General features: G+C 37.4%; 1 protein-coding gene across 2 annotated transcripts in view; it reads left to right on the top strand.

Annotated features, from left to right (window-relative positions):
* STIM2 (stromal interaction molecule 2) overlaps nucleotides 1-13,427 on the top strand; it is a 76,913-nt gene extending 63,486 nt beyond the window's left edge. Inside the window, exons 4-12 of one of the 2 annotated variants that reach the window (XM_067298152.1) lie at nucleotides 846-957; nucleotides 1,657-1,772; nucleotides 3,617-3,794; nucleotides 4,712-4,889; nucleotides 5,488-5,655; nucleotides 5,863-5,963; nucleotides 6,206-6,444; nucleotides 10,142-10,343; nucleotides 11,259-13,427. In XM_067298152.1, coding sequence (XP_067154253.1) covers nucleotides 846-957; nucleotides 1,657-1,772; nucleotides 3,617-3,794; nucleotides 4,712-4,889; nucleotides 5,488-5,655; nucleotides 5,863-5,963; nucleotides 6,206-6,444; nucleotides 10,142-10,343; nucleotides 11,259-11,739 — 1,775 coding nt within the window. In that variant the 3' untranslated portion in view covers nucleotides 11,740-13,427. The remainder of the gene's footprint in view (nucleotides 1-845; nucleotides 958-1,656; nucleotides 1,773-3,616; nucleotides 3,795-4,711; nucleotides 4,890-5,487; nucleotides 5,656-5,862; nucleotides 5,964-6,205; nucleotides 6,445-10,141; nucleotides 10,344-11,258) is intronic. The other variant, XM_067298153.1, reaches the window with a different exon arrangement.
* Nucleotides 13,428-13,952: the final 525 nt, after the last annotated feature.

Genomic DNA, 13,952 nt, shown 5'->3' with positions numbered 1-13,952 from the left:
AGTCACATGATGTCTTTTGCAACGCAGACAAACTTCTGCACGCTTAACAAGTGGAAAGAACAGTTGCTCTTTGGTCTTGCCAATGTGAAGCTGTAAGCAGAAGCAGCTGTAGGCCTGTAATGGCCAGAAGCTTATGATTTTTAGTAAAATCTGTGGATAGCATTTCCTTATTTTCTTATAGCATCTGTAGCTATGAAAGGATATGTAGACTTTTGCTATTATGAATAATATACAGGATAAAAATTTGCTTAATCTATGCACTTTAAAATAACTTTTTCTCTGTGGGAATATTGCTGCATATAATGCAGGATGTCCTGGAGATATTTGGGATTGACTTAAAGGCTTTGCTATCACATATGTGCTGTCATATCTTCTTTCAATCTCCTTTCTCTTTTTCTCTCCCCTTTTTGTTGTTTGAAGGCATGAGCTGCTATGAAGATTCTAGTGAAAACAAGTACTTAAGGCATTGTCCTGGGAGAGGTCAAGGAAAAAAAGAATTGGGGTTCAGATCTGTTTAAGTAGATAAAAGTCACAAGATACTGTACTGTCGGAGGGAGGGGGGAGAGGAATCTAAATTATTATCTGGAATTTTTAATAAAGAAATGTTTCTGTTGGTTGCACACTTGTTTGTTTAAAACTTGTCTAAGCTGCTTCTCTGAGGAGCGTTTAATGAAAAAGGCAAAATGCCAGAAATATTTTTAGTGAATGTGAGTACTAATTTATCTGTAATTATATTCAGATAAACTCTTTGCTCACTGTAGCCTGCTTTTCTACCACTTGTCTTTTAAATCATGCTGCTGATATTTCTGATTATCAAAGTTATTAAGCAGATCTTTTTCTTCCAGTTCATAACTGGACTCAAGAGGAGACTCTTCAGTGGCTGTCAGAATTTGTTGAATTGCCCCAGTATGAAAAGAATTTTAGAGACAGCAATGTGAAAGGAACAACACTTCCCAGGTGAATATTCCTTCTGTATTAGTTTCGAATGATTCCCTGTAGGTTGCTGCTTTTGTCCATATGTGGAACAACAGTCTGAACCTAACGACTAAGCAGATGTGCTCAAATGCAAGAAAAGAGAAGTGCACTTGCAGTTCTGAAGAGCTGGTTTGTTTATTTTTTTTCTGCCAAATTATTTCCAGATAAAATTTACTTCCTGCCACTCCTTTCACCTTGTTTCTTGCTGCTGAAACTTTTATTGACAGTCACATAATTCTGTATGGTGCCTAACTTTCTTTTGCATGATTTCCAGTGAATTCTTTGGGTAAACATCAGAACTATCTGCAGAACCCCTTTTCTTGAGCATAACTACTAGATTTCAGTATTGCATGTATTTAGAAGAATTGGTGTCACAAGACTGCAAATAAGTTGGTACCATTTATCTATGCCAAGCAGATTTATTTTGTGATTGTTTCAGAAAGAAAAGAATAGGAAATAGGAAACATGATTTGATACTTCTCCTTCTGCCACATGCTGAGATGCTTTTTGATAACAAAACTGTCACCTTGTTATATATCCTATTCTGTTTTGATTGTGTAACTGTAAAAGTGTATAATAATGTGTGGAAAATTCAGTACACTGTGGTGTGTATTTTTCTTCATTGACCAGTTCTGGATATAGCTTATGAAGAAGTAGGTAACATTGTTTTATCATTAACAGGATAGCAGTAAATGAACATGCTTTCATGATCTCTCACCTGAAAATAATTGACCGGAGCCATAGACAAAAACTTCAGCTGAAAGCCTTGGATGTTGTTCTGTTTGGACCGCTCACACGTTAGTAATTTTTTTTTTCTTATTATTAACTGTAAGAATTCAATAAAAATAGTTTCAGTGACATTTCCAACTGTATGTAGGACAGCTTATTTTGTTTTGTAGATGTATTGATGGCTTATTTGGCATGCATTGTGGAACTGGGAGGAAAAAAACCTCATTAAGGTGTTGGATTCGGGGAAACTGTCCGCTTGCGTGTGTGCGATTCTGCAGTAATTTTAGTATATTCCTCCCTAGACTGGTGTACGTTGGCTTTTCTGTCATAGTAAGTGCCCTCTGTATGTTTTTGGCTGTGTTTAAGTTAGACTTTTAGCTAATGTTACAGTCTGTCCTCCAAAATAAGGAAGTGGTAGTGGTGCAGAGCCAATCCCAGTGTCTTCTGCGCAGACTTGGGTTTAAGTGCATTTGGATTTAATGTTACAGTTCAGCATCTGACCTGTTTTAGCTCATGCAGATGTTTCCTTACCATATCCCCAGTGGTCCACATGCTTGCTAGTACGTAGTTACAGATCTGTCCTGGCTCTGTGCATGTCAGGTGTCCCTGAATTAGGAAGCCCTTTGAGAGCTTGGTGGTCATTTAGGAGACTAGTGAGTGACTTTGCAAAAGTCAGCCCAGCTCTGGGCAATAAGATTTTCTGAGGGGAAAAAAAACACGTGGTCTTTTCATATACCTTTAATGCTCACTGTTCCATTGGAGCAGTTCTGAGATGTTTAGTTTTGCAAATAGGTGGCTTAGTTTTGCAGCATTTTCATAGCTAGGTTTTTTTTTTCTGTTCTCTAGAAGCAGTTAAACTGCTTATGAAAACTAATTAGCCCTGAAATCAGTGTAGTTCTTTTACAGTGCTTTACCTGAACCGATAAGCTGTGACACGTTTGCCTCCATATCCATTGTGATATTAAACTGAGACACATCTAAACTGTCTATGGATGTTGGGATATACAACTCTTAAATTGTAACCTTCATGATCTGAAATGTGCTATGCTGTTTCATGCTATGCTGTTAGTTTAGTCAACAGAATTAGGACAAGGTTATGGCTCTTGCCAAAGTCCTAGCGATGAAAAGCCAGGGCCTGGTTAAGTGCAATGTTAAAGTGGCTATTCTTTGAAACCAAGCCCCAAGTACTTGAAAAACTGATGTTAGCAAAGCATGGACTCTGTGCCGCACTGGTTATTTTGCAACAATTTAACTAGGTCTTCAGATCGGGAGATGAAGTGCCTGTTTTGTAGTTAGAATTAACAGAAACTGTGTTTTAAATGCTTGTTTTGCAAAAGTTCAAATGACTGTAAAAGTGGTACTAACAAAGAAGTGGATCATCTTTGGGTCAGAAGTGGATCTGAATCTTGGATATAACAGTTCTACAATTCAAATTTTGCTTTTTAAAAGTGCCGCTACTAGCAGTATACTCCTTTTAAAATCTACTTTATTTTGGACAAGTGCACTTTTATCTCGTCACAGGATACTCCAGAGGGCACAGATTGAGGTGAATTTACTCAAAACATAAAGTAGGACTTTAAAGTTCCTCCTAGCCTTATAAGGTGCAATTGGGAAGACTATCACTAAACTCATTATATAAAGGTACAGACTATGTTATGCAAAAGATTAGTAAGCTTTGCTCTATGTAATGTAAAGTTTAGTGTAGATTGTCTTAGTAGCAGGGTTGATTTATGTTATCTTGGAAATCCTCTGGAATGCATTTGAAAGGGGATTGTTGGAGATGGTTTGAGATAAATGAGCTGGAATTCTGTTTAGCATCAGTTTACATCACCTGTAGGCTGTGAACAGAAAATTTCCATGGTGGCTTTCTGTATCAACAAAGCAGATAATGTTCGTGTTATTCTCTGTTCAGGTCCTCCTCACAACTGGATGAAGGATTTTGTATTAACAGTTTCTATAGTGATTGGTTTTGGTGGTTGCTGGTTTGCATATACTCAGAACAGAACCTCAAGAGAACACATCACAAAAATGATGAAGGACTTGGAAAGTCTCCAAACAGCAGAGCAAAGTCTTCTTGACTTGCAGGAAAGGTATAAGAACTAAAAAAGCTCAACTCTTCGGTGAGCTGTCCTTGTTTTTATTTTGCGGTGAAATACAAATACAGATCCTTTAAAGTCGTAAGTGACTTGCTTTTAAGCTGGCTTTGAATTTTGTTCATTTTCATTTTTCACAGAAATTCTGATCTTAGTAACAATGGGTTTTTGGATTGAAATTGCTTCTGGATATTTTAGGATGTAATATGAACCTAAGGAAGAAAGAGAACAGAGGTTCAATTTTATTTTTATGTATTGATTTTCCACTTGAACCCAAGAAAACAATTCTTTACTGTGGGAGTGGATGAACATTGGAACTGGTTGCCTGGAGAGGTTGTATTATCTCCATCCTTGGAGACATGTAAAACCTAATTGGACATGGTCCTGGGCAACTTGCTGTAGCTGACCCTGCTTGAGCAGAGGGGTTGGACCAAATGATCTCCAGAGGTGCCTTCCAACCCCAACTATTCTGTGATACTGTGATTTAGAAGTATGTATTGTTATTCTCATAAAATTACAGTTTACCTTGGAATTTATAGTTTCTTTACATACATGGAAATGAGATTATCTGATATCTTTCTCCTGCTTTTTAAGCTCTTAAGATTGAAACAGACCTTGACTAATTACTTTGTACTGCTTATTTAGCATTATGGATAATTGGTAGCTTCTCTGATATATCTGTACCTTAGTTTTGTAGAAGGACTGGTATTTTGATCTCTTCACACCTTTAATGAAGGTTAACCTTAAAGCTGGCATATTTTGTCTGGTATTGTGGTCTGCAGTTTACTTACAGGCTTGAATGTAATAGCTGCTGATTCATGCTGTTTGCACATTCTTATTTATCCTTCTGTTGACTGTGACTTTTAACAAATATGCTGTGTATTTTCTCATATTCTTCTTGTTCAACTCTGAAGGCTTGAAAAGGCACAAGAAGAAAATAGAAATGTTGCTGTGGAAAAGCAAAATCTGGAGCGCAAAATGATGGATGAAATCAATGATGCAAAACGGGAAGCTCATCGACTAAGGGAGTTGAGGGAAGGAGCTGAATGTGAGCTAAGCAGGCTCAAATATGCAGAGGAGGAGCTAGTACAGGTACCTGCAAACTAATTTTAGCATTGACTTTAAATTCATGGCTTTATTAGATGCTTAGTAGTGTTTTAAAGTAGCATTTCTCTGATGCTAGATTTGAATGAAAAATTATAAAAACACTTAATGGTTGTCCATCAGTCGTGCATTATCTAGTAAAATACTCTTGAAGCTATGGAAAGAAGCACACTTTGTATATTAGCCTACGATCATAATGTATATGAATTCAGGGAACATCATGTACATCAGAAGAAAGCTTTTTATTATCTTGTTATCAGACCAGAAATAATAGCTTTGTCACACTCTTCTGAGTAGTAATAGATCTAATTTATAGTACTAAATCAAAATGTCTTGCCTTAGAAGTATATTGAAGCTTCAAGTCAGTGACTAAGAACAAAATCTGAGCGTAATGTAGAATATGGAAATTCATCTGCTGTGTTTCAGAAAAGCCTGATCTGCCTTCTTGGCAGCCACTGGCACATATCAAAGCTCTGTAAAACTTCAGTACGTTGCTCTGGGGGGAAAAAAGTGTTTATATTTCATTTTCTTCTGCTGTCAGTTCTAGTGATGGTCTTGGTGAAACTTGTATGTTTTTTTTTGATAGGTTCGAATGGCTTTAAAAAAAGCTGAGAAGGAGTTTGAGCTGAGAAGCAATTGGTCTGTTCCTGAAGCTTTGCAGAAATGGCTTCAGTTAACACATGAAGTTGAAGTACAGTATTACAATATCAAAAGACAACATGCAGAAATGCAATTATCAATTGCCAAAGATGAGGTACTAACTTTTATTATTTAGCTACTTAGACTTTTCTGATCTGTTGCTTTGGTATATGAACTAGTAGGTACAAATTATTTGGATGAGAATTTGGATATTTTTTCTGCTTTGAGGTATATGCTGCATATCAGTATTGCTAATGTTTTATCATCTGCATTAAAGGGATAACTTCTAGGTTTATGCACTTCATTTTATCTTGCATTTTAGGCAGAAAAGATAAAAAAGAAGAGAAGCACTGTATTTGGAACGCTGCATGTTGCACACAGCTCTTCTCTGGATGAAGTGGACCATAAAATACTTGAAGCAAAGTAAGAGTTACCAGGTTGCATATTTTTTGTGATTTATTCCTGGAACAATGGAATTTGCGAAGAGTTATGTCTGAGTGGTGCGTGGGTTTTTTTTTTTTTCACTTCTAAGTGAAACTGGATATTGTAGTGGGAATACTTGCAGTCTTAATACCTTCTGGTATGCTGGAATGATTGTACTGGTGTTGCTTTGTTGTGTCATAAGAATAGTATATGCAATTTTAATCTTGTGTGCTTTTTTTCAGGAAGGCACTCTCTGAGTTGACGACATGTTTGCGAGAACGTCTTTATCGATGGCAACAGATTGAGAAGATTTGTGGTTTCCAAATAGCGCACAATTCTGGACTACCAAGTTTGACATCCTCTCTGTACTCTGAACACAGCTGGGTAGTGATGCCTCGAGTTTCCATTCCTCCTTACCCAATTGCAGGGGGAGTTGATGACTTAGATGAAGATACTCCTCCAATAGTTTCACAGTTTCATGGTAAGCGTTCAGTAAAAAGAAAGGGGAAAAGTTGTAAAGGTGAGGGAATTGAGAGGAGAATGTAAAGACAGGTGGGAGGGGAATGCTGTAATAAAACAGGAGTGGACCAAAGTCAGATGGAACAAAATGCCGTGTAGCTTTCCAAATACATCTTTTGGGATTTGTAGAGAATGTTAGCTGGGGTTTGCAATGAAGGTAAAATAGAGAAAAAACCTTTTTTCCCTCATTATTTTGGGGGAGGGGGGAGGAGGGGCCATCAGGAGAAGCCAGCTAAGGTTTTGAAATTCTGGTTGTCATGCTTGGATTGCTCCCAGACAAAAGTTTGTAAACTGTAATGCAAAATTTCTCACATTTATCTTATCATATGGAAGGGATGTAGGTTTTGTAGGATCCCTTGAGCTACTAGGAGGATCACACCCTTTGAGAGAGGCAGTGCTTTCAAAACATTCTTTAATGGCTGGAACAAAATCCTGTTGTTATCCAAGGGAAGCTTTCAGACAGAATGTTTGTGTTGGGATGCATTGGGTTGTTTGAGGCTGAGAGGCCAAATGCTGGAGGGAGGGAAATCCAGCTTCAGTTAAACTATGATCAAAAGATATATACACTGGGGATTCAGACCACCCTTGTGTTTTGAGTCATTGCGTCAGTACGAGAGCCTGTTTTATGGAAGTTGTGATTAACTGGACTCTAGAGGCAAATTAAAAAGATGAGCTCTCACATAGCTGTTCAGACAAGCAATATCAAGTTGAAGAATGAGTAGGGAAGAAACCTCTATCATATTTGTACTTTTTCCTTCCTGGGCTGGCCTTCTAAGAAGAAATGAGAACTGTATTTTGAAAGGAGTGTAAGGAAAATCGTTGCTACTTTGCTGGCTTCTTTTAGTGTGATTGAGGCATGCATTTTCTTCTGAATGTACCAAGCTTTTGGCAGTATCCTACATGCCCTTTTGAAAAGTTCATTAATCCCCTTGCAACACTATTTCTTGTAAGTTTTGGTCACTTTTAAAGTGTCACTTTAGCTTGACCTTCTCTACTATCAAGGCTTTGATTTAAATCTTTGCAACAAATTTCTTGGATGAAACAGTAATATGTGATGCCTAGAGTCAAAATTCTAAGTCCATATGGACTGGTTTCACCTGTATGGTCTAATTTCAAAATGAAGTACTCCATTTGTTATCAGAACTTCCAGATTGTCTAAAATATCGAGCCACTTAGATATGTGCATAAGATTCAGACCCCTAATCTTAGTAACACTCTTTAGGAATACTCAACCTTCTTGTTCAGTTTTTTTTATGAGAATGAAGCCAGAGAGCGAAGTGCAGTTGGTTCAGAGGAACTAGGATTAGAGAAGGACTGTAGAGTTTATAAGGGCATACTTAGATGAAACCTTGCTATATGCTTAGGTACTTATGGTTTGAATTTTTGTTTACGTTTAGCTCATTTTGGCTGTTTTGGAAGTCTCTAGCAATGAATACTGTTTCAGTCAATGATAAAAGATGTCTTAGTAGAATTACAAGAACTTTAAATGTGTTTTCTGAGTTTTGGCAAGGCATTATAGCTTGCTTTTATGCAAACAATCACGTGAAAGAAGTAGCTTCTCTTTGAAAGTGTGTGTTGTTTTTTTTTTTTTTAATTTGTACTCAGTAAAAAACCCGGTTAAGACTTGGGTGTGAGGAAAGAGGGAAAAACATGCTAAGTGATCTGTTCTTGAGACAAGCAATTTAGGAGGAGTCAAATTACTGTATGATAGGTTGATAACTGCTAAATTATTCCTGTCCTTTAGACAAAAATGACATGCACATGAAGGACAGAAGCAAAGTGGCTTGTCTCACTCGTGAGGCTTCAGGCAAAATGCGGTGTACAGACAGGTCAGTTATGAGCAAGACTGTTTCAATGTCTGGACCTAAACTGAACTGTCTGGTCTGGACCATTACCTGGCCAGCATCCTTTGAATCTCTTAACAGAGTTGGAAGTCCGTCAAACAAGCTGCTTTGTGCTGCTGCAATCAGTGTGATAGTCTAAAGCAGTGTAAAGTAATAGGTTTCTCTAATCAATCCTCAGCTAAAGAACAAAAGGGTCTAAGGAAATAGATGAACTAGACTTGGAACAAGGTCATTAGGAGAAAGGGATAGTGAAACTTCTTGCTTTCCATAAAGTGGTTAGGATTCAGCTGATTCCTTGATGTAATGGGTTTTATTTGTACTAAAAAATTCTAAGTCTTAAATTTTCTTAGCTGGAGTTTTCATAATCCTGTGTATATACACTTAAAAATAACCAAAATGTTTGCAATTTCTCTCAAAATTTAGTAATAGTGCATTTTTTGTGTTACATCAGTAAACAGGATGGCATCTGATTTACCTAGACACGCAGTCCAGATTTCTTCAAGGGATTTTATATTCAGTTCACACTTGCTTTTTTAGGAATATTTTTATAATGATACAAGCTTATTTTTGATCTGTAAGCACCTCTTTCTCAGGTCAGTATAGAATTCATCAAAAGTAAAATCAAAAGTTTGAGTTAGATGACAATTGTCATGTTCGGACTTGTGAGCCACCCTTTTATGTTCAGCCTATCAGGAAACAAAGTCTAAGTGCTGGTGAGGTGCAGCTGAGTTGCAGTTGCTCATTCTAAATTGTGACTTTCTGCACTGAAAGCAGAATGTCAACTGAAACTCCTGAGATTCCAGGAATGAAGACTAATTTACTTGAGGCTAAACTGGCATCTCAAAGGAAGATGCATTTTATGTCAGGCCAGACATCCTTGTCTGCAAAAATTATTATTATTGTTACTATTTTAGTGTGCTCTTTTAGGTAAATGTTTTGAACATACGGGCATGGCCTGTCTTGTTTAAGCAAAATGATGCAGTCTGTGGGATAGTTTGGGGAGGGGTATAAGAAATCCTGAGGCTCGTAACAGCTAGCCTGAAGATAGGTCTATAGACCTACTTCTGTAAGAGTATTGCTGTCTAATCAGTTTCTGAAGGAGGAATTGGATTAGGAAGATTAGGAGCTTATGTGACTTCCTGTTAGATCTTTCCTTGGTCAACTTGTATGTTGCTGTGTCCACCCATTGCTAGTATTTTTGCATCCTGAAATTCACAGCCTACAAAAAGGAAATGTTATCAAATAGGAAATTCTCCTCCTTGAAGTGAGGTTGAGTTAGATATTTCATATCTAAAAATTTTTAAGAAATATGATAATTGGTCTCCTGTGTCTAATGTAACTTTCAACTAATGTAGTGTATTTGAAATGGCTGTTTGGTTACCTTGGTTACTTACCTTGCAAAATTTTTGAAGATTCTTTAAGCTACAAATAACCACAGAAGTAAAATGCAGGATATTGTGCAACGTACTAATCTCAGCACCACTATTTTTAGTTTACAAGGGATTGGGAGTTTCAGTAGAGCCTTTTTTCTTGCTCTCAAGAGAGTAGTGAGCCAGAACTTTTGGTGCACAGTCAGAGTAATACTTGGCAGGCACAAAACTGTTGCAGTTGGATGTTGGTTAGGTGCTTCAGCTAACTGTAGAGTATATAAGGCAATGCCGATCTTCCTTTTCTTGAAACAATTGAGCAATGTCAAGGTTGTTGACACGAATCACTGTGGCTGTAGCAGACATCTGCTATTTAGTCTTCAGTGTAGGTTCCATTAACATTGATGTCATTTGGGGGTTTTGGTTTTTTTTTTTTTCTTTGCCTCAGGGTCCATTGTAAAACCTCCTAGCACACTGGCAAGAAGCAGTAGCTTGTGTCGCTCAAGACGCAATGTTGTGCCATCATCTCCACAGTCTCAGCAGGCTTTGCACTCCCCTGACCCTGACATCCTTTCTGTGTCAAGCTGCCCTGCTCTTTATCGAACTGAGGAGGAGGAAGAAGCCATTTACTTCTCTGCTGACAAACAATGGTATGGAGACTAGCAAACAGCACTCAAAACACTGATAGGATTATTTGTGACTATCAGTGCAGAATTAGAGGCTGAACTGAATCAAAAGTTGAGTTCTTCTCTGTTGTGTGTATGTAAATAGCTAGCAAGTCATATGAAATTAATGTTACAATCCAGGGTGCACTGAACTAACCCTGATTCTCCATTACAATATGTTACTGGCTTTTACATCTGAAACTAGGATCAAAAGCAATGTCAGCTACTGGGCGAAGAGAAGATGGATGGTAACACAATTCTTACAGCATGTTGAGCGTGTACCTACTCTTGTTACATGGCCTCATAGGAAAAGGTTAAATTCCTTTTGGAAGGAGCAAATGAGCTTGTTGAAAGGTAGGGACACTTGTCCTGAAGAAACTTTTTGCATACGATAGGCTTAAATCTCCTTTGATTTCATAACTTCTCTGATTTCATGCACCAGCAAAATAGTTTTTGTTCCTTGAAGTGAGATGCAAATGACTGATTCTGGGCAGATCCTGATGCCCACCAAGACAAGATCACAGAATTAATTATCTTAAACCATCTGATTATCAAATCTTAATGGTACTTTGTTATATCTCTAATATTATGATTCAACTGTATCTCCAGTTAGTAAAAATGTAAAAAAAAAAAAAAAAAAAAAAAAAAAGACAGGTGAGAGAAAACCTACCTGCAAAAGCAGAGGAGTATGCAGTTATATATGTGATTTTCTTTAAATACAGTAAATTCCAGATGTTGTAAGTTAAAATATTCAACTTAATATTTTTCCTCAGTTCATTGCTGAGGAAATGTGTGGGTGGTGCATCCAGGCTAATGGTACTGATTCTAAATTGTTTTCCTTTTTTATTTGCATGAAGGAAATGATGGTTTGATGTTTCTCCTTTGTTTGCTCTGACTCAGGGAAGTACAGGAAACAGGTTCAGAATGTGACTCCTTCAGTTCATCCATTGGAAGGAAGCAGTCTCCTCCATCAAGTCTTGAGATGTACCAGACACTCTCGCCTCAGAAGGCATCCCGAGAAGAACTCTCATTGGAAGAATCATCTATAGGAGACTCCTCTTCTCTAACTGCAGATATTTCCAGGGGATCTCCTGACTGCGTAGGCATGGCAGAAACTAAGAGCATGATCTTTAGTCCTGCAAGCAAAGTGTATAATGGAATACTTGAGAAGTCCTGCAGCATGAACCAGCTTTCAAGTGGGATCCCTCTCCCAAAGCCTCACCACACCTCATGTTCCTCAGCCAGCAGCGACAGCAAACCCAACCATGAAGCCTCTTCTGTCCCTAGAATAAGTAGTATCCCACAGGACCTGTACCAAAATGGTGAAAAAAACAAAAAGCCATCGAAAATAAAAAGCCTCTTTAAGAAGAAGTATAAGTGAGGTGGGCAGAATAAACCTACAGTAATGTTATAAAAACTCTATTTTTTTAAAACCTTTCGAATGTAATTCCATTTGAGCGTTCCAGATTGGATGCCCTAATGGGATGCTCTGTAGGTCAACTCTATTTAACTGACTCTACTGTCAAAGATCATGCCAGCTGTCAAGGAGAAATCATTAAAAGTTCAGACAGTTTACAGTCATTTCTGCCTATTTATTTCTGGGTTTTTAGTTTATTCATAAACCTTTTTTTAAGCCACCTTGGACTTCTAAGCTTTAATGGATTAGTAAGCCTTCCTGGGCTTGCCAAAGTTTCTTGTTTACCTGAGCATCTTCTTATCTTTCCATAGAGCTAGGACATTTATCTTCTGGACTTTAAGAAAATAAAATGTAGAACTAATTGAATTGCACTACCGTTTTCCAGACTGGAAAAGTCTCTCTGCAAGTGAAACCGAAAGACTTATAAGTGACTGAGAAGATGGATCTTTTCACTTTTAGATCTTTTGGCATTTTTAAGTAGAACCTAGGATTTCTAATTGACTTGATTTCTGGAAATGGAAATGCCACGCTTTTATTATGGGAAGCTTTGTTAGATGCATTTATTATTAGAAAGGGTCAAGTCCTGCTGTAAAGATCATGTTTTTCCCAGGACTTTCACTGTGATTTTACTTCACTGCAGGCTGTATGATAAAACATATAGATAATTTAACAAGAGAAGAGGCTCTTGACTCCTTATGCAAGTGATGGATATAAAACTTGACCGAGGACTGAAAATATTCACTCTCTTAAATGAGGAGGGGGGATAGTAGCTTTTGTTTACAGACTGACAAACAATGGACATTTGGTTTGTAAAAGTTTGTACTGTGGTAAAGATAATAAATTGGAAACATCATTGTGCTTGGGAATGTTCCAATATTAGCTGATGCTTGTTTCAGACATGTTTCAGAGGTCCTGTTTGTTGAAAGCTGTTGTAGGCTACATTGCTTATGCTTACTGCTGTGTGTAAGTTATTGTTATATTTTTTGGATTAGCTATTAATGTCTTTATGTCCTCCTTTTGTAAGATTTCATACACTTTATTTTTGTATAGTTTGAAAATTTAGCTGTTCAGACATGTCTGAAGTAAATGGTATAATTTTATAATGCATAATGTTATACTAACATAATTTTAGATATAAAGATAGATATAAAGGTGAGACTCTAGACATGCTTCAGATAAGCAGTTTTTATGTTAAGTAAGCTTTTATAGGGAGAGATGAAATTACTGTGGGGTAACAAAGAAGCCTCTTAGGCAAACAGTAGCTAGTTGTTCAAAAACATTTTTTTCTTTTTTTTTTTTTTTAAACACTTGGAGGCAACAAAAGTACTACTTGAGTAACAGTGCCTTTTATTCAGTTTGTCTGAAAAATGTTAATACTGAGCAAGAATTTCTTTTGAGGTACATTCCAAAGAAATATTTCTTGCTCTAGTGAACACAAGCAATTTATCCAGTGATGACTAAAGAATTTCAGCTCTTCCATAGGGTATGCTAGTTGCCTCAGTAACAGCTGCTGCTGCCAGTGACCTGTAATTAGGGGCTCACTCCTTGCCAATACGTACATGCTGTACTGTATGAAAGAATTAATTCACTGACTGCCTAAACTGTTTGCTAGTGAGTAGCCTTCAACAAAACCTGTGGTTAATTAAAATTGATACATTGTTTCCCTTTCATTTTCTATTTAGGTTCCACTGTACATAATTGGTGTTAGTTGTGTCCTCGTGAAGTGGTGAAATTAATGGAAGCATTTACTGTGGCCAGTGAAACAGAAGAGGAGGACCATTAGGGATAGATTTCAGAGTGTTTGACAGTCTCTGGACCACAATCCAAAGGATGTGGCAGGCCCCTTATCTGATTTAAGAAGTGGGAGTGATAGCTTTGGGAATAAGGGGCATGGACTAGCCAAACCCTGGGAAGAAATCCAAGGGTGGCCATGCTTTAAACACTGCTCCCCCAAAAGATGTGAAGTTCCACTGACCAAGAGTTATAGCAGCTAAACACAGGCCATTAAAGATTGGTTGGAGACATTACATGTGCATGTGAATACCTTAAGTCTTGGAACATCGATGTATTTAAGAGAACAGAAAGCATCCAGAGTTTTACTGTCTGTTAACAAAGAGTGGTTGAATGTTGTATATATAGAAAAGAAGTGTAGAGGAAATCAAATGTTTGGTAACATT

This window comes from Apteryx mantelli, chromosome 5, assembly GCF_036417845.1.
Source record: "Apteryx mantelli isolate bAptMan1 chromosome 5, bAptMan1.hap1, whole genome shotgun sequence".
NCBI lineage: Eukaryota > Metazoa > Chordata > Aves > Apterygiformes > Apterygidae > Apteryx > Apteryx mantelli.
The sequence above is the reverse complement of the archived record's forward strand: the minus strand, read 5'-3'. Positions and strand labels throughout refer to the sequence as shown.